Consider the following 20,155-nt stretch of genomic DNA (forward strand, 5'->3'; position numbering starts at 1 on the left):
TTTGGAAGATGCTCTGGGACACGTGGCTCAAGATCTTCCCGACGGAGATCTTTACGGTCATAGCGACGACGAGCATCCAGCTCCATGCAAAGCCACCATCTTTTTTCGTAAGCCCTTTGAATGCAATTACACGAATAGAGTTGGGGCATTAAATAAAACATACAGGTTTCTCATATGCAAAGAAATAAACATTTCCTTTTAAAGGCAATCTAGCCRGCACACGGGAGAACAACAACGGTTCAGTACAAGACACGGACATTGAACTTTTACTGCTCCCTGCGGCGGGGGGGGGACAGTTGCTATATTGAGGAGCACCCTCAGTATAGCAGTATACAGCGAGCACCCGCCGGCCCGCGCTCGCTTCCTGCCCTTCCCAAACCCCGCCGGCGGCGTCGCGCTTCGCTGCCGTTAGCAGGCGAAACGGCATTTTCTAAACCACCGCAAACAAAAACACGCGAAGGATGAAAAATAATTAGCCGCGTCTCAATTTCTAATATATTTGCATTGTTTGGACAGAGCAGTTAATCACTGGCAAGACCACAACGTACTGTGTGAATTGAGATTATTACTAATGCATACTGAGCAGAAGGTTATTAATTACATTTAAATGAAGTATTTGGTATTATTATTATTGAGAAATGAAATGTTATTAATTATGTTAAAATACTCTCGCAGGATTTGTGTGGTAACACTGTGCAGAGAGCCATATTTAAATTCCACTTMCTATTAGACTTTGTCTTCTGTTCAGGAAGAAGGTACTTGGAGCAAGCAAAAGACACCAAGAGCCAAAGTCCTATTCCTTTAACACTTCCGAAGCACTAAGTGATATTGGACGAGCCAGTGAGAGTCCAACTCTTATTAACGCTTTTAAATATAGGGTAAAATTCTCATATGTGTAAAATATTTGGTCTGCTGAAATGCCATTTATTTCCTTTAGTCAGGAACGTGCCAAGGACCGTCTCCATGCGGTGCCCACTGGTGGGCACACGCCCCCAGAAAGCAGTTCGGAGGAAGTGGATCAGATCCGGGATTTAACTAGTGCTGCAGTATTTCCAAGTCTTTCCTCTGCAAAATGGCTCTTACCTGTAGAAAAGAAAAGCTTTGGGCATTATTTTAAAAGGCAACTCTATTAATTCAGTTGAATTTTGCATTCCACTGAATTGCACCGTCATTTTGATAGTTTTGTTCCCCCMAAATTGCAATAAAGGCTCTGTTACRCTATATTTTGTCCCCATTCGTCTTGTGTACCATTGCCTTGCCTTTGGCATAATAAAAATAATCTTTAGAAATAGTGCCGTAAGTGGATTAACTTTGACCTTCTGAGTATCTTGTCAATAAAATAAAAATGATAAATCTGCTTCAGAGTGCCACTGGCATAATATCAAGGCAGGGTTGCAATCTGAAAAGTGACATTTGAAAAATGCCTTTCCGGGGGGCGGCCCCCTTCCCCGTCAACGGCTTCACGGAAACACRGTCTATCCGCAGCGCAAGAAGGCGATTTCGCTAACTGCCCGGCTCGCTCGCAAGCCCAGGCCGTGCAATTCCTGCTCACTCCTCTCTGCCTCTTACCTCATCATTARCAATTAAAGATTACTGCAGCAAGGAATGAGCTGACGCTCGTGCGGCTGATGCACCGAGCAGACGAGCTCCAGCMCTTCCTTGGAGCGAAAGGGGGGAAATGGCTACATTAAGCAAGAAAACGCCCCCCCCCCCCCGATAATCAGCTTTCTGATAACAAATAACTTCTAAAATAATCACTGGAAGGCTTCATTCTATTAGCTGATAAGAGATATTGAATATTCGGTGAAGAATCAGGAGGCACATGAAAATAAACAGGGCAAGCCTGTAAACAAACACTTTTAGATGCAGCAGTTTTTATTTAAACTGTGCAGTGCATATACAGCAGGTCTGATGAATTTGGTTTTATGGGTACAGGACTTAGGTGAGTCCGACCTGGGGCTTGAATATTTTCAAGTCTTACTTATTTCTGCAAACAATATGGCACTGCTTCCTTGTCTTTCACTGTGTCTTTATTTTCTTCTTGCAAATTCCTTTTTCGTTATTTTTATTTATACATACATATATATATATATATATATATATATATAAAGCAAGAAATTCTATCCTGATTAAAAATATTTATATACACAGCGGTGTGAACTGAATAAAAAAACCATAATTTTTAATGATCACAAGACTTTGAAACCTCAAGGCATATTTAATTTTTGAGGTGAGATGCAGATGTTAACCTCTAGAACCAGACTCAGATGAGATTCACAGGGCTAAGATTTCTACTTCTGCTTCAGATATCTAGATAAATAAAATCTTAGTGTAGTCTGGCTTCCATTTATTTATTTAGTTATCCCAAATGCGATCTTTTCCCCTTGTTTGCCTTGAAATCCAGCCCAATCCCAAACTGAATCTGAGCATCAGCAGCTCTACCCATCCGAAGCAGCTATTAACAGGATCGAACTGAAACACCTTCCCTGACTGCCGTCCCTGTTCACCTTTTCCAGCTCCCGAGTGCTCCCCGGAGGRCCACCGCGTCCTCCGCGACCCCACCGCAGCACCGGGTTTGACYCGCCGGACCTGCAGCGAGCGGCGATCCAGGACCTGGTCCGCGATCCCTCCCTGCCCCACGCCTGGTACCGCTTCCCGATCCACAACAGGCCTGCAGAAATGCCGACAAAACGCGTAGAAGTCAGTAAAAACTTAAGAATTAACCCTGGGGTGCTTGAATAAATCCTTCGACGCGATTTTCCTTTCCAGCCCCCTCTACACAGTGATAACCAGCAGAGCATAAGGGGGATCAGTGAGGGGCAACGGGAAAATGGGAAAAGCAGTTTTCCCCAAGTAGTAGTGTCGTACCCAAAGCAATAGTCAGAGCTCAGGATCCTTACGGACTAGGTACTACTCAAATACAGACTGCACCCATCACAATTTCTTGTATTATTTACAGTTCTGTAAATGCCCTACCTGTTTTACAGAACAAAAAAAACCCCACACAACGGCACTCTCTGAAACAAAGACCAAAACATTACCTATTTTTACGTCTGTTTAATATGTATGGTGATAATATTAAACTTGCAATCATTCCTGCTAGACCAATCTCAGACCCTAAACAAAATCAGTGCCGTATTAAATAGCCCAGCTGTAGCAGGTTAGAATAATGTCAAACACACTATTAAACAGAACTATTCAGAAAATAATAAACTAATTACTGTAAATGACTTTAGAGATGAAACATTCAATCTAGAGTGCCAGTAAGTTTAATATTATGATATGTTAATCTAGCTGAAAAACCTTTCTGAAATCAGCAAACAAGAGTTCACACCCACACTGAATGGATCCGTGCACTTGCCACAACGAAAGTACATCTTCATAAACTCACAGTGGATGCAACGTTAAGGAATAATTGTCACTTCTACAGGATTTCTAGCTCTCTGCATACACAATCCATAAATTTAATTAATGTGAACAAATTGCCATGATTATTATTGAAATATTCATTTCATAGCAGGTCATCCTTGAATAAACAACTCGATGTATTATGCATTTTACTTACATTGGTTGCTCTACGAGCATGCACATATTCTATAAAATTATTTAATTTGTCCTTGCATTTCAGCAGTCACTAGTATTTAGCAATGATCAGCTCTATCAGGTTTCTTTCCAACAACACACGCTTTGTTTCCTTTAACTCTTCTACAGGTTTTTTTTACTCAAGTTTGTAGAGCTATATTCATCAGTTTAGTTTCTTATCTTGTAACATAATTCTTGCCATTGGTTTCTTCATTATCCTCTGAATGACAGCAAATCTCTGTTTCACTGTGCTGATGAAGGACTACAYCTGTTATATGTCACTGCTGGAAGAATACGCTTCTTTTAGACCATCACCTTCTAAATCTTCCTCTACATTCTCTCTCTTCCACTTAATTAAATCATTGTTTAATTTGGTTTTCCATTTAATTTGAGCAAAACCTCTGGAACAAAATAATTTAAATTAATAAATGCCCAGCTTCCACTCTTTAATAAGCAGTTATTATTGGACGTTCCAAACTCTGGCTAGAGCAAGCTGATTTTAATTAAACAAGCAAAAGACAAAATCCCTAACAGAAGAAAGGAGACCACATAAAGCCAGGCAATGCAGCTAGAGAGTTAAAAAGTACATGACTCTAGTGCCTTGCAGAATATATGCCTGGCTATACCCTGTTGATACAGGCTGGATGCAATTAGCTGCTTATCAATGGATAAGATTAACTTCTTAGTTCAAAGTAATAGTAGGTAAGGATTCTTGCCACCCAATTGAGCTCAAAAGGGATTTAAACTATGATGGAGATTTAGAGGTCCTGCCCAGTCTGGGAGAGAATTACAGCAGGAGAAATGGCGTATACTGGGTGTACATCAGGGAGGGGAACCCTTGAGAGCTGGGTCCCCAGTCAACGTGGGAGCTGTTGGCTCTTTTAGACACACTTTCAAACCTTAYATTCTGAATTCTGACACAAAAAGGTCCACAATAAAAATGCAGCCACCTCTGATTATTGCTTCATAACTATATGAAGCATTTGGTTTGAAAGAAAGCACAATCAAGTCACATTCACAAGTTACAAGAGCTTCAGCCTATAACCAYGTCACTACTAAGAGACCCAGCAACTTTTGTCATGACACTCAAATAGCATCAACTCTTAAGAAACTGCTTCTCATCTACTAATTAAGCAAGGAAGTAAAAAACTGAGAGAAAAAGGATAAGAAAAAAAGAACCCAAACTTTTTTGTCAAAGAGAATGAAAAGATGAATTGTATTCTGGAATTCTCCATCCCTTAAATCCAGCTGCTGTCCATAAACTTCTCCCTCCAGCGGTAAAATACTTTTGATTGAAATAGCTTTCCAATTTAGGCATTGCCTGCCAAATTTCCCTGGGGAGGGTAATGAATGATCTTGACCTTCTTCCCTCTATTTCTTCCTCTCCTCTCCCTCTGTGCTCCCTAAGGAAGCAGAGCAATTACAGGATCCTGAGCATGYGCTCTTGGGCCACAGCCACATCCCCTTCCAAGGGCAAGTTCTGGTAGAAAAGCAACATAAACTCGCAAAGATTTGCAAATATCCCCAGGTATCAAGGCTGCTCCTACAGATCACAAACAATAGCTCRTTCTTCAAGAACTGCCAAGCTCACTTTGGAAGGAAAAATCACCAAAGGAAGCAAGCATAGGGAAGCCTTTGCTAAGATTAAGGGMATACAATAAGAGCAACAAACGATGCATAGACATGGCCAGGTCTAGTAGGGAAATGACCTTCAGAAAGAGAACAAAAGTGATGTGAAAATTAAAGCTCAACAGAAAATCTATTAGAAATATAGGGAAGAATTTAACACTGAATAGTCAACACGGGAAAAACATCAGTTAGAAAAACAGGCTTCTAGATTAAAATAACGTAGCACACGCACACAGCTGTACACATAAATGTACATAAGGGCAAGCCACAAGAAAGGAGCGCATACCGAACAGAACCTGGAGGGAGCACGGCCCGCCAACGCTGTCGACGGACGAAGGCCCGCCCGGGGGCTGCAGGAGAGCGGCCGCCCACGGGGCGCGGCGAAGCCACGGACGCAGCCCGMACCGCGGCTCTTCCTCCTCCTCGCTCGCACACAGGTGGGAAAAGGGAGGATTACGCTCTGCAACCTGTCGGAATCCTTGAGGAACCTTAATGTCCGTTAAGGATTTGATTTTGCAAATAATAACTGGTTCTGGAGCCAGGAATAACACTCTTGATAACTCACGCATGAGCCGYGTAGATGGCCCACCTGTAAGTTTAAGCATTTGTGTACGTATACATCTAAAAATACGCATACTACCTGGCCTGACAGGTATTATCAGCTGCACACTTACACACACACGCGTATGCATACGCGCACCTCACTGCCCCACGTCAGCTCAGGTTCAAACTCTCGCATCAGCCACTTCTCAAGTGTTGGTTTCCTCCTCGTCTTGAGGGTAAAAGGGAACTGCTGGCTCACCTGCTGAGGGACATGAGGCTTCGGTGGGGAACTGGCTTTGCCCCGGCTCTGCGAGGCATGTGGACATGACCTGGTTTCCCAGCTGGATGCATGCTTTGCTTCACTCTCATCTTCCACCCCACGATGACCATCTCCCAGGAGGGGAGGGCCCACATGACAGGAGACGTGTGACTGTCCAGCTGCTGAGCGGCTCTGCCAGACGGAGAGGTCCCCAGGCATAAGTGGAGACAGCGAGGGCTGAGCCCCACAGGGCATGAGGAAGATGAGCAGCAGACCAAGTCTGGAAGGAGCTCGTGAAGGTGTTCGGTTCTGCGATGCGCTGCCAGCTGGCAGGTCTTCCCTCCTCACTGTTCCTCTTCTCCAGATGTTTGATGGGGCCATGAGCCCTCGCCTGTCCCATGGGGCTCCTGGACCCACACTGGCACCTCCTGTGCTGAGTGCTCCCGGGCGCATGCTCTGAAGAAATGAGGCCAGACTAGGGGATAAAAGCCAACCCTGCCTAGGCTAAGACACCCAGCACRACTTCAAGATGCAGAAACCAGGTTGCGCTTCACCAGCCACTTCTGGAACAACAGGGCCAGGAAACGGAGCTTTCATGGGAGTATTTTCTGTCAAGTCAGTGCTGCAGCTATCATCAAGCATCTCCTGACCCAACTACTACCTCCGTATCTCATTTCTGGAAAAATAGAGACAAGTGAACTGAGCTGCACCGCAGGCACTCAAAGAAAAGAACGGCAGGCTTTAAAAGAAGGAACAGGCTTTAAAAGAAAAGAACAGCAAGCCACAAGTGACGTGGAGACAGCGGAGAGGACAAGAGCTGAACCGTCTGCTGGGGAGGATGCMTCGCAGCGTGATTAAAGCTCTAAAGAGGACACGGGTCCTCGCAGCCTCCGCTGTGGGTTTTCATCGGGGTTACGTGTTTGGCGGGGGAGGGAGGGCTGGGACTGGATTTGTTTAGTTCCTCCCTGGCTTGTATTACCTGAGGAAACTGCTGGGGCAGGAGGCCGCCTGGGTTTATCAGAGCTGGTTAACRGCTCGTGCACGCGGTTGCTCAGTTGAGCTATTTGTTTAAAGGCGAAACAGTCCCTCGTCCTGCCCTGCAGCCGTCTCCGTCTGCCGCCGCACGCGGTTGCTCAGAGGGAAGCGCAGGAGCAGGACGCCTGCTGCCTCCTCGCACCGCCCGTCCCCACGTGCCTGCGGCTCAGGGACTTCCGCAGCGAGACGGGGGCTGCCCGTGGCTTTGCAGGGATTCCTCGCGCGCGAGCCAGGCCGGTCACTGTAATTCCGCAGCAGCCGCCTGCAGCAAGCGCTCCTACAGCTTCTCAACTCCTCTCCCAGTCTCTGATGCCCCATTTCGGAAACACCTGGGCATGGCTTTTCACCCAGGCTACTTCCAGTATCCTTGCTGAGAAATTTAATTTGCTAAATGAGCAAAACCATCTCCAAATTTGTGTACGCTCTACATTCCTGTACAACAGTGCACATGGCAGGAGGAGGACGTGTTACGCAGTTAAGGCTGGCGTTTTCTCAACAGATGCATTTTTAACATTATAAATTAACTTGTATGTATTAGTCTACTCTTTGGTGTATTAAACAAGGTCATGTYAAAGGGTATCAAATCTAACCTGCCTATAATGCCTAATACTGTAGCCCCTGGCAAACAAGATTTACTTTTTCCCATGTTCAATTTTAATTTCCTTGTCTACTTGACCTCTTGTAGAAAATTTTATACTCAGAATCAAAATACAATAGCTCAGCTGCATACTATTAATTTTTTATTTTGTTTCAATTTCTATTTTGCTCTGAATCCAATCCTACCTGCATTTGCAATTTCTATATGAACTTAAAAGCAAGTGACACTTTCAAGGTATTATTTCATGTTTTCATCTGCAATTGTTTCTCGCATATATACCTGAATACTCTAACATCATAATGGAGGTATGAAGAGATTTTGTTTGTCTTGTTCGGTTTTCAGACGTACAAGAAACCTTCTAGAGAAATTACAATTACAGTCTCTATTGTTCAGAAGCATATACTTAGAAGAAACACAAGACAGGCACCAGTTTAATTGCTACTACTGCTATTCCTGACGTAAACTGATTTCTGTGGAGTTCAGCCCTAGACTGAAATAAAAAACCTTATTTACTTTAACTTACTACAAAGAAATTCAAAAAACTAAGACAAAGTAAAGTTTTGAGTGGATAACAGATGCAAAATCACAATGCTTTAACTGCCAACCAACAATACACCAAAAAGCCTTCCATCCCCATCTAACTAAAACAATGCGTTTCTCATACATGGTGCTGCTTATTTTTAACAGCATGATTTCAGTGCAATGCCCAAATGACAAGAACAATCAAGCCTGATTTCTTTGTGCAATTATAAAGAACCTTAGAGCGTTCAATCAATCAAACTAGTTGATTGTCCAAATCCCTATTAAATGCAAGGAGACATCATTGGATTAAACAATAATGGTTTGTCCCACTATAGTCGGCAAGGGGAGAACAAATTTAATTTTTTCATTTAGGTTCTCTGAACCGAATTATTTAAAAGATTAGTGGGTTCCTAATTACGACTCAAAAATACTTAATGAATGCTCACCTGCCACGCAGAGGTGTTGAGGAGATTAATTAGGTAAGGTTTATAAAATGCTTTGAAGACTAAAACCACTACTTTATTATTATTGGATGAAGTATGAAAGGCTACTGAGCACTGAAAACAGCCTAACAACTGCCTAAAAATCCTTTCTCTGTTAGAGAAGTTTTCTTTTGTGCAGCCTATGTCACTGCAAAATAGCTAGGATAGATKCATTGTATAATCTAAACTTAGGGTTTACAGTAATATAGTGCACTTCAGTAATATGTAATTAAATCAGACAGTTGCAAGTCTAACTAAACCTTTCAACTACACTGATCAAGTGTATGTGATCTAGTATAGAGAGGGTTAATCAAAGGTCCATTGCAGCTCCCAATCTAGTACCTTCCTTAAAACTGCAAAAAGAAGACAGGATTTTAAGGGAAGAAAATTTTTTTTATTTGACCTACCAATACAGTCAAAAATAAAAGAACAAATTTTGGGGCACACACATGGYTTCCAGTGTCACTTATTGTAGGTTAGTTTTCTCCCTGCTGTGTGGCTTCCATTTCCAGTGAAAAACACTGTCATTTTCTATGCAACAGCACTGCTATGTAGTCTAAATTATGTAGATTGCATAGATAACCCCAGAAAATCCACAGTCCGCACGCCTCGCCATTGCCTTGTAGGATGACTAATAACCAGCCTGTGAGAGAGATTTGAAGTTCTCTCTTCTGTGGAGGCAGCTGTATAATCCTTCTTCTCCCTTTCAGAAACRCTACTGAATTATGGTGTGAGATTCCCATAGCTTTTTGCTATTCTTAGGGCAGCAATGACTGTAGTTATTACAGGTAAATGCTGTATCTTAAATGCCAATCATTTGCTACCTCTGTCTTCAATTTTCTGGTAACCCTCCCAAATGACTGCTGCAAAATTTAATGCTAATTATGCCACAGCTGGGACCTAAAAACTTTGGTTCTCTGAAATTTCTCCTTCCAGATTTTTTTCTCATTTTTGCCCTTCTGTTCTTATCTGTATTGCTGGCTGAATACATGAATATACATTTGCCCTTCCCAGGTCTATTTTTCAATTCACAGAGGCCTAATGCAGCAAATCCTTTTGGCTAGCATGGGGCAACTTGCCTAAGATAGGCAGCATACAGCTCAAAGGAGAAAATAAATGGATATGTATCACAAAGCTTCCAGGGAAACCRAACTCCTTGGTTCACACTAAAATTCTTCCTTGGCCAGTGTGTAATATCGTATCATAGTTTGTTAAAATAACTCATTTCTTGGTCTTAAGTTTGCTGAGCACACAGTCAGTCAAAGGGGCTCATTATTGCTTGTAATCTGTACATACTACATAATAAACCATTTAGCTGAAATGGTTTCAAYGCAAGATTTGCCAGAACAAATCCAGGGTGCTGCAGATCACAGCAGGGATTTATCCAAAAGCTTGCACACGATACTGKTGGCTTGCGTCAGTGGTACTAATCCTTACCTTCTCAAGCACTGAAACGGCTCGGAGACTTATGGCGAAGATAAACACGAAGAGAAAGAAAATCATTGTCTTCTCATTCCACGTTTTATTTTTTCTTTATGTGTTAACGGGGTATACAAACCAATTTTATGTGTGGACCTCATTTCATCTTTCTTCACAGCCAGAATACACTTGCATCTGTCTATTTACCTACATGGCCCATAGCACAGTAGATATGAGTGCCTTATTAATRAATTTATCTTCTCAATACCGCTGAAAGGCAGGGAAGAACTATTACCGTCTCAGCCACCTCCTTTATCTCTGCTTTATAGATAAGGAAACCAGGCACAGAAAGTGATGTGCCCAAGGCCGGGGAGGCGGGCGAGGAAGCGGTGACAACCAGGCCATCCTCCCCCGCGGAGCAATGCCGACACGCTGCGGCCACCTACGCTGGCACACGCCACAGCGAATAGATGCAGCAGATCTTCAACGCAGTCAGAGAGCTACAGGTTTTCTACAGAAAATCATCAGAATCGTACTCCTGTTCCCTCAGTGCCCTGGTGCTGCAGCTGAAAACACTTTAATGCAAAGTCCTCAGAGCCTGACAGAGATAACACTTTGAGACATCTTAGCTTAAGCTCACGCTACTTCTCTGTTCACCTTCGTGAATGGCTTGCTTGCGAGGACTGCCAAGAGCTTGCAAACGCCCACTCAGCTCCAGCGCCCCTCTCTCCTGCTCCACTTCGCTCCCTCCACCTGCTCTCAGTGCTGCCAGGCTCCAAGAACCGGGGACAGGTATACAAAAATACCTAAACTTAATTCAAATACGGGCAGCGGCACCAAAGTCTCTGGTTGGCTGCGGTAAGAGGGAGTTCAGATGCAAATATCTCAACGAGAACATAAACCAAGTATGAAAGAGAAGCTGCTGAGCTCCTGTCACCCACCCTTCTCTCTGAATTGTTTCTTCTCTCTCCACATATGGCACATCTTCTCCAGATCATATTTGAGGGTATTCAGTCCACTCTTTTGCATCACTAYCGATGTATACTTACAAACATGCTCTGAAAACACCACTATTTCACATCACGTCTCACTCTTTAGGTCAGAAGCTCTCCAGGATAGAATGAATTCCTCATACCTGCATTTTGTTCAGCTCAGAAAGCACCGGCCTCCCTTACAGCACTAAATAAACAGAACAAATCTCTTAARGAGTCATATACGACATGACTTTTAAAGAACAAAAGGAAATGGATTCACCTAAAATTCCAAGTAAAAGCMTTTCCGTGCACATTCCCTCCTCTCCCTTGTTAAGCCAAAATCCACAAGCCGTTCCTCCCTGGTGGCCTCCTGTGCCAAAACAGCGGGGACACATGTGGTCACGGAGGGCGACCACAGGGTCAGCACACACCTCTGCTTGGTCACCCCATGCTTCTGGGGGAAAATGAGACTTTGGACAATTTTGATAATGTCTCTTTGGTTTTAGAAGCCTAACAGTACCTAGCTCCAACAGGAGATCAGACTGTCAYACAACGTGCTTCATTTTCTTACGATACCTTTGCTTCCTGGGCGTGCAGCCACCGTTCCCCCCATCCCTGCCTTCTGGCTTATACAGCTCCCAGGTAAAATTCAAATGACAGAAAGGCACTCACGCGTGGCTTCATGAATTTATCCTCCATTTCCCCTGCGGTCACAAACAACTTTTGATTTTAAAAAGTGAAACAGCAAACTTGAGTCAATGGAGGGGGGGGAACTTTTTTCTCCAAGCATGATGTACAGCCAAGCGTTCACACGGAGAGGAAGCATATCCCAGGAGTCAGGCTATTAGAAATAGCATCATGCACTATCCCTGGCTGAGGAAATGCAAAGGGACAGAAAGACTCGCCCTCTGAGAGTCAGTTATTGTCAGCCTTTGTAATAAGTTTTACTAGACCCAGATTATGTCTGATCGCCTCACTGAGGCGCTTAGAGACAGTTCTGCACAACCACGTCTGCTTAGTCAGTGGAAAAAGGCAGGCACCTACAGAGAGCGACTCGGATCCGAGATCCTTGGACATCTATCTTTAAATTTGGAAGGGTAAATACGGCTGTCTCTCCCAGCTGTGACCCAAAATGCACTCTTTTAAGCCATCCTAGGACCAACTCTTTCTGCCGTGTGACTTGCTTTGGGGATTTGCTATGTTCAGTGGATTCAGGGCCCTACTCCACAGATTCAGATAAAGCAGTTAATACAGAGAAATCTGACAGTGAAAATCCACAAAATTTGATCAAATATACTGCATGTCTCTCTTTAAGCACCACCCTGCTTCGGGATGGTCCTACCACACWCTGCCTCTTCTGCTGTGTCTGCCTTGGCTTTCTTATGTCCTACTGCCAAAGCACCAGCTGGAGGGGCCAGCTGGGGATCCAAAACACACTTCCCCAGCGAGGGATCCAGCCTTTCACAATGCCTTCATCTGTTTCATACGAACAAAAAAAATAGAGGAGAATATTTTGGAATTCAGGACTCGTGGTCTCTGAGAATCATCTGTGTAAAGCCACCTATTTAAACTGAGCAAGGTATTTACGATCCCTCACACACACAGCTCTTCCACAGATCCTCCAATCTCACTATGCTCATAGCCTTGGTTTTTGGTAAGTGATTCTCCACAGAGTCCTAACGTACTTGCTATAAATTGTGTCTTTTGCGTGCGTCCTCAGCTCAACAGATGCGGGACACAAGCTCCGGTGCGGCYCTCGCTGGACTCGCAATCCCTCCCCGTTCCCGGAGAGGGGAAGCAGCTCACGGCCTGCACCACGCGGCGGCTCTTCTTCGGCAGCGCCAAGGACTGCTGCTCGTTCCGCGTACCCGTCGCCGTCCGAAACTGCGGCGCCTTCTTCGTTTATCTCTTACGGCCGACTCGAGGATGCATGGGCTACTGCGCCRAAGGTGAGCGCCCGTAGGGTATTTATCAACAAGACCGCGTACGTCTCTCCTGCTAGGTGTGCAAAGGTCCTGGTATTGCAATACACATCTCGGCGACCTTGCAAGTCAAGCTTTGCTCCCAGTAAGATGCAGACTGTGTGGAAAATAAATCAGCAGTGGTCCAAGGTGTTCCTGAGGAATAGCTGTTATTACCAGAGCAAAATGTAATCTGGTGTGTATTACTGAAGTGCTCTTTGCTCGGTTACAGTTCACGTGTAACCTTTCCTACTGTCTTTGGCTCCATTTAGGCTTGAAGTTGCAGCCAGGTAGCTGMAACATCTTTGTTTTACTGAGGTACTGTATCTAGGATACCGTATCTAAGGCTTGCTGTTATCTTAAATAATCCAGTGTCCTCCAAAAAAGATAATTATCAAACTCTGGAAGGAAAAATAAAATCTGATAACATCTTTTTTCATGACATTTATATAATTAGTCTTGTCAGAAATAATTTTCAGCCCACTATAAGAGCTCTAACCTCTCTTCTGTAGCTAGGAAACAAAGAAATAGCAGAACACAATTGCTCACTCAGTTAAACCTTCTGAACTTCAGAGCATATTCAGGTGCATGTAGATTTAGCCAGAAAAGACAGTTCTTTCTCCAAGGGGAAAAAAATTACCTTTCTACTTTTCTTTCAGCATTTTTGGACAGAGACAGGACAAACTGGGGTGATTGCCTTTCAGTAAAGCAACATCGAAACTTAGCAGAAGTTTTTAAAGAGAGAGGTATCTATTTTGTTATCTTTACCAATATTTTAACATTCCCACATGAAAGAAAAGAAGAGGGAGGGAAAAAGGCTCTAAGAAAGTGAAATTAATTCATTATTTTGAAATAACATATTTTTAAATAAATGAAACTTTTCTTTAATGTTCACGGTACTTTCTCAGAAATACGTATCAGGCTTACTTAACTAGCTCAGATCATCAAATTGTTTATTACTAAATAAATAGAGATTGACATTTTTAACTTGGCATATTAGTACTTGAGACTTAAATCTGCCTGTGTTTTTGACAAAATAAATAAATTTCATCCCCTTCCATCTATATCAAAGCAACGAACTTCTGCTTTTTCCTTTTTTTAAAAGCACTGCCGTTGACACTTTCTCCATTTTCTTAATGCATTTCAGTGAAGTTCAGCTCCCCCGACCCTTTAACGACTTTAGGATGTCTTGTCAGTGCCGTGCATTGGACAGAAAACACTCACAGCTGAAGTTTCTTAGGGGGGGTTGTTAATTCGCTGTGTTATGTTCGGCTGCTGAGCACCGCGCAGCGCAGCCTCCACGCAGCGAAGAGCTCGCTCCAGCTGGCACCGTCACAGCTTCTCGCAGGGACGGCTCCCCACGGCCCCATCGCCGGGCAGCTCGGGAACACGAGCGCCATCCAGCACTTCCCACACTCACACGGAAGGGATTTAGAGCTTCGTCGTTTGGCAGAAAGGACACAGACGAGGAAAGCAGAGTATGTGCCTGCAATTTTGCTCATAGTCCTCCATGCTCCGATTGCCTAACTTTGTCCTTCTGGCATAACTTTGTGCGGGAAGTCAGCATCTGAGCCACACTTTGAGGTAGCTTCCCTTAGAAACATAAGAAAAAGGGATATAAACAACAAGCACTTATTCATATTTTAAGTAACTTGTTTCTTTTCCTTAGCTCATGCTATTTGCCCTAGACRGATGTTAACACATCAATTCTCCATTCTGCTGTAACTGTGTCATATCTTATTCTCTTGGGCTTCCATAATATTTTCTACAATCCTGCAAAAAGTTTCTTAATTTATCCTTTCAAACTATCTGAACCAGCTCCATGTTCCATTTGAATCCTCCTCTCTAGGGRTGAAAGAACACTGTCCTACAGTATTACACATCATTTTGTTTCTACTTTTAACATGAGCTTAACAGGAAGAAAAATTTCAGACTTCRTAACTGGCTGAAGCCTATAGAAAGCAAACTGTATTTTTAGAGCAGCAGGGTTACTCTGGGCAGAGAGAGAATACAGCAAACCAGCTCACCCGAGGTACGTCCCAGGACGGCCCGGAGAGGGTCTGCACCACGTACAGCGCGGCGGAACGAGCTGGGCGCTCTCGGAGAGCCAGCTTACCGCTGTAACGTAATCCTCTCTCATCTCTTTTCCATATTTATTGCAAAACTCAGATCAAGGCGCTGTCCTACTGGGGAGTCCACAGTCAAACACCCTTGTCAGAATAATTAGTTTCTATTCATCTGATGCTTCATTTCAGTAAGAGTACTCTAACTACAAAATAAAAAAAAAAATCAAATACTGTAACAGCAATGATAGTCAGCACACTATTAGCTATTTTTGTGCTTTATACGAAAGAGATTCTCTTGCTTACCTAGTTGATGATCAAACCACAGGAAYATAAAGTGTAGTATTTCTCCCATGTCCAGTTATATTCAAATCTCCTTGTTGTTGAATAATTGTACTACTAAAATAATGTTCTGTGCAGTACTCTTTCCTTTWTTCCTTCCTTTTCAGAAAAACTCATGAGCCTGGCTTTACAACCAGTGGTAACTCCTGAGCTTGTGCAAAATCGTGCCTACCTTAGATGCAGCTACAACCACCCTTCCCCCAACCTGCCGCTGCACTACGAGGTGCTCTGGTCGCGCCTTTCCACCGCTGGCACGAAAGAAGAGATCCATCGTGACACCACTCAGCAGTCGTCCTCCTACATAGAGATGAGCAGTGTTAACCTCAGACTGGGAGACACGGTAACGCTACCCTGCCCTCACCCCCAACCCCTCAAAAAAAAAAAAATCAAGCAAACTTTTGTAATATCTTTGTTGGGTTTTTATTAGTGCCTCAATAGTTATATTTACACTTAATACAGGGAAAAAAAAAAGAGTGAAGCAGCGGCCTGTTTCTAAACAGGATTATTCAAAAGCATATACCAGGTTCTGAACCTGGTATATATTTCTTTGAATTACACAGAGCGCATGCACGCTTTCTGCTTCACTATTTTCTAAAGGCAGCCTGAATAGCTACACTTACCCTACTGCTGAATACCATGAGGTTGGCACACGTAGTAGGTACATGTGCCTGATCCAATTTTTTCTTAGTATGTTTTTTGTGCCTTGCAGCAGTGAGAATCTGCAGCATAGGCACACTGCGCTATATGCATTCAGTAATTTTTATACTCAGGGACCAGAGAGACAACAACATCTTTTCACAGAAAAGAAAGATGGTACATTTTAAAGTAGAGGGAGGTTTATTTTATGATCTTTTTCATGGTGTTCTGCCTTTCCGATTCCAAATTCTTGGTTCAATAGTATATTGAAAGATAGAGTTCATTACAAAGCAATCTTTAAGAAGTATACTTGATGGCTTACATAGCAACACAGATCTAGTTTCAACAACAACGACAAAACAGAAGCCAATATGCCAATACGACACGTGAAAAAATTGACTTGTATATGAATTCACGGCCTTTCACGGTACAGAAACAAGAGTTCTAAAGTTAAATTAGGTTCATAACTTTTATAGGCAGAGAGCCATTAGTGATGCTACACAAAACTGAAAGAATAAACAGGGATAATAGCCTTATATTAAAAGGAGGTTGGAAACAGTCATGGTGTTGTGCAGCTCTTTTTTGAGATATTTAAGAAATGTGAATAAGCCTCTCCAGCTCTTGCAAAGGCAAGTCATTTATAACAGTAGCACAACCTAGATAATTTTGAGAAGAAATGAGAAAAAACTATGTCACCCAGATCTGGCTGACGCTGCCCTCTCTTCCAACATGAGGCAGACAGCTCTGCCAGTTTCCAAGGCAAGATTGTGTTAGGAAAATATACCTATTTCCATCACAATAATCTCACTTGTAATCACTTTAAATTTAGTTTTAACAATCCTGAAAGATTCAGGGAAGATTTAGTTTTGTTAACTAGTAGCATCTCCAGATCTTTTTCAGACCTTTTTCATTACATTAAGCTTTCAGTAAGCCCTTCTTTGTCCTCTGCTGAAACCCTCATGTTTAATTTAGCAGATTTAGTGACACTAAAATGTTCTCTTCCTTGCTAGATTTTTTTTTTTTTAAAAGGTCTTCATGGCCTATTTGACTAATTATAATTATCCATAAATTGTCACTAGTGAACGAAGCCTCAGCTCTAACTGGGAATTTAGTTTTACATGATAAAGATTAGAAAAGCATTTGACCGTGTTTGCTGTTCCGCTCTGGGTTTCTAATAACAGTTACCAAGGGACAGAGTCTCCTTGCGCTCCCAGCGGCGTCAACCTCTCCAGCACCTTCGCAGCGCGAACGGGGCAGGTAAGAGCCGCGTCGGAGAGGAAGCAGCGAACCGCCGGCGCTCTCTAGGCAGCCTTCCCTCCTCCGACCGCAGCCCAAAGGCTCGCGCTGCCCTCGGGAGCGAGCGCGCCGGGACACCGGGACATAACTCCCGGCAGCRTTTGTCCCGCAGGCTGCGCAGCATCTCAAAAAAACACTTGCTTTTGTTTAACCTACTTTTCACCCACCTGCGCATAGTCCGATTTTGGCCCCAGTGCTTTCATAGATGAATTCTAGGAGTTGTATTATTTATAAACCTAGCCTAAAATCAGCACTTGCTCTGCTCATTTCTTAATAAAAGAGTCAAGAGAAAAGATTATTTTTAATCATTTGTGATTGATATCTACACTATTTTTTACCCRTCAGAAATTCCCCAGGATATAGATTAGTCACATAATAGAATAACCATCAATATTTTTAATATGCAGTAAAACAATATAATAACCTTAAAGAGGAATTGAGATTTACTGGCCAACATTCCTGAACTCTTATTGACTTCTCTTTAGTCTAAACAGCCAGTTATTTTTTAATAGCAGTCATGTGTGCTTATCTCCCCCATCTCCAGGCTCCAGTTTTGTTACTGCAGACAATGATGTTGGCAGTATAATGCTCATGAAACTATTGCAATCTTAAATAAATCTATAACATGCCGCTGTTTCTATACAGGCACTGGAAGAAGCCTATTCCATCTGATAGGAAAATCCTAGCATTCCTGAGCCTTATTTATTTGATACAGACAGAGGTCAGCCCATTCCTGGAGGCATAGCCATCTATAAATTACAGCAGCACACTGTAAGTAATGAGTTATGCTAAGAAAGAAAGGTGTTTAGAAGAAAACCGTGCAGATTTTGCCCAGCACAGCAATCTGAAAGTTCATATGGCRAGAAGCAATTGTCACCATACATAAACTATGATGTGCACTGCAGAATAAAAATATTTAAATAAAACTGGCCTTTTCACACTGTGTGCCAGAAGCGGCCATCCTGCACRACACTCTGGAACACCTGAAAAATACACCCCAGCAAAGGAGATTACAAGTTAGCACCTCAATATAAGAGAGGACAGCTAGTGTTCAGTCTCAAAGGAAGAAGAGCACTAGGTCTCCCTACTAAAATATTAACTCCACCCCAACAACCAGGGTTAATACAGGCAACAAGGAAAATACAAAAAAAACTGCCTATTTGTAGGTTACAGCTGAATTCAGAAGTCCATTTCAAAACTTCTGGCAGAGGGAAAAAGGAGCATCCCAGCAGAAACAGAGCTCTGGGCAGATCCAGGGAAAGCCTTGGCCTCTTCATACTGCTTGGCTATCTGGCRATTCCCTTTCTATTTAAGTCAGTAACAGTCCAAGCACCGTGCAACTTCACAGGGAACCAGACCATGCTGCTGCAGCAAGRCTCCTTCCATCCACAGCTGATGAGCTCACATAAGGAGCAATCTTTTTCAAAAGCTTCRAGGTCTGGTTTATTGATTAACTCAAAGCTAGATTCTCCCCTACTTTCTCCTTCCTACTGACTCTCCTGAAAATCCTTTCCAGTGACTTTACTCCTACCCCTTTCCACAAATAACTACAGCCAGACCCTTTCTTCCAGCTAGTAAGAACTATTTTTTTTTCCTACCAGTTCCCCTAATAAGCACCTTCCATCAGGTCAGCCCTTTGCTCTTTTCATCAAGGCTGCAAACCACAGCTCCTGCTAGTGCACACACCCCACCTCCCAGGAGAGCCTCCTCCAGGCTTTTTAACCCCAGCCCATTAGCTCCTAATGGAGCAGGCACCTGCAGGTGGGAGGCTTTAATCACCATCACGTGCTGCCCTTCACCTGCCACAGTTCATCCCCTACCAAACCCTTTAGCTGAACGCCCGAGCCTCTCCAATCCTTGGAAACCTAGGCTGCCTTCCAACACCCGCTTCCGTAGCTACAACACGGGAGCCCGTGGCAGGGGTTAATACGATGAATCACCCGCAGGTCAGGCACCTGCACCTTCACAGCTGCACACAGGCCTCCCTGCCCCGGGAAGGGACATGCAGGGAGCTTCCCAGATCCGGGCGATGCAAATTACTGACCGGAGTGGTGTCCCTGAGCTTCCACACCTCTCCGATCCGATGTCTGAGTCAGGAAAATGCCTCCATCCAYATTTTAATGCAGACCCTGAAGTCCTACTCAGAGAAAAACCATCACCAGTAGCAGCAAATATTTTAACTATTGCTGTTGACACCGTGGTGCCACTGYCTCTACAACATAGCTCAAGCACTTGCCGGAGAAGTAGGTGACCTGTAGCCAGCCTTCCCAGGAGCAGGGTGTGTTAAATAAGGGTTTCACCCTTCTCAAGAGAAGATAGGCTGGWCTGTCCCAGAGAGGAACCAGGGCTGGAAGCGGTACCTGCCATGGGCATTTCACTATTGCTTTGGTGGCCCCTTGGAGAAACGCATGGGCAGCCCCGGGGGGCAGCGCAGAACCCAGCCCTCCAACCCGGCTGCCGTCCCCACGCGGGGACAAGGGCTGATGCCTCCAGGGGCCAGCGGCACCAGCTCTTCCCGTGCCCCGGAGCGCGCTGCGGCAGACCTGCGCGTCCAGAGGGCTCCCAGGTGCGGCGGGCACGGCGCTAACCGCGCCGCTGCTGCCTCCCGTCGCGGGGACCCCCAGCCAGCCAGCCGCCGGAGGCTGCAGCTCCGGGGCTGCGCGGCAGCACGAACGCAGCCTCTTSGAGCATTTTCAGGTCACGCAGCAAACTGCCCTGCAAACCCGGGAGTCTCTGCAGCTATGGCACTGCTGAACGGCAGTGGGTTTTGATCAGAAAACAAGCGCCTGCTCCTGTTTCGTTTTCAGGAAGCCA

General features: G+C 44.1%; 1 protein-coding gene across 1 annotated transcript in view; it reads left to right on the plus strand.

Annotated features, from left to right (window-relative positions):
- The window catches only part of LOC146586628 (von Willebrand factor D and EGF domain-containing protein-like), a 170,874-nt gene that overhangs the window by 30,459 nt on the left and 120,260 nt on the right, over positions 1 to 20,155 (plus strand). The window contains 4 exon segments of the mRNA XM_085320959.1: positions 2,517 to 2,552; positions 2,555 to 2,700; positions 12,764 to 12,992; positions 15,517 to 15,749. Of these exon segments, the coding sequence (XP_085177085.1) occupies positions 2,517 to 2,552; positions 2,555 to 2,700; positions 12,764 to 12,992; positions 15,517 to 15,749 (644 nt within the window).

The sequence above is a fragment of the Rhea americana genome, unplaced genomic scaffold (assembly GCF_003343005.1).
Source record: "Rhea americana isolate MKP2758 unplaced genomic scaffold, rheAme1 scaffold_67, whole genome shotgun sequence".
In the NCBI taxonomy this organism is placed as follows: Eukaryota; Metazoa; Chordata; class Aves; order Rheiformes; family Rheidae; genus Rhea; species Rhea americana.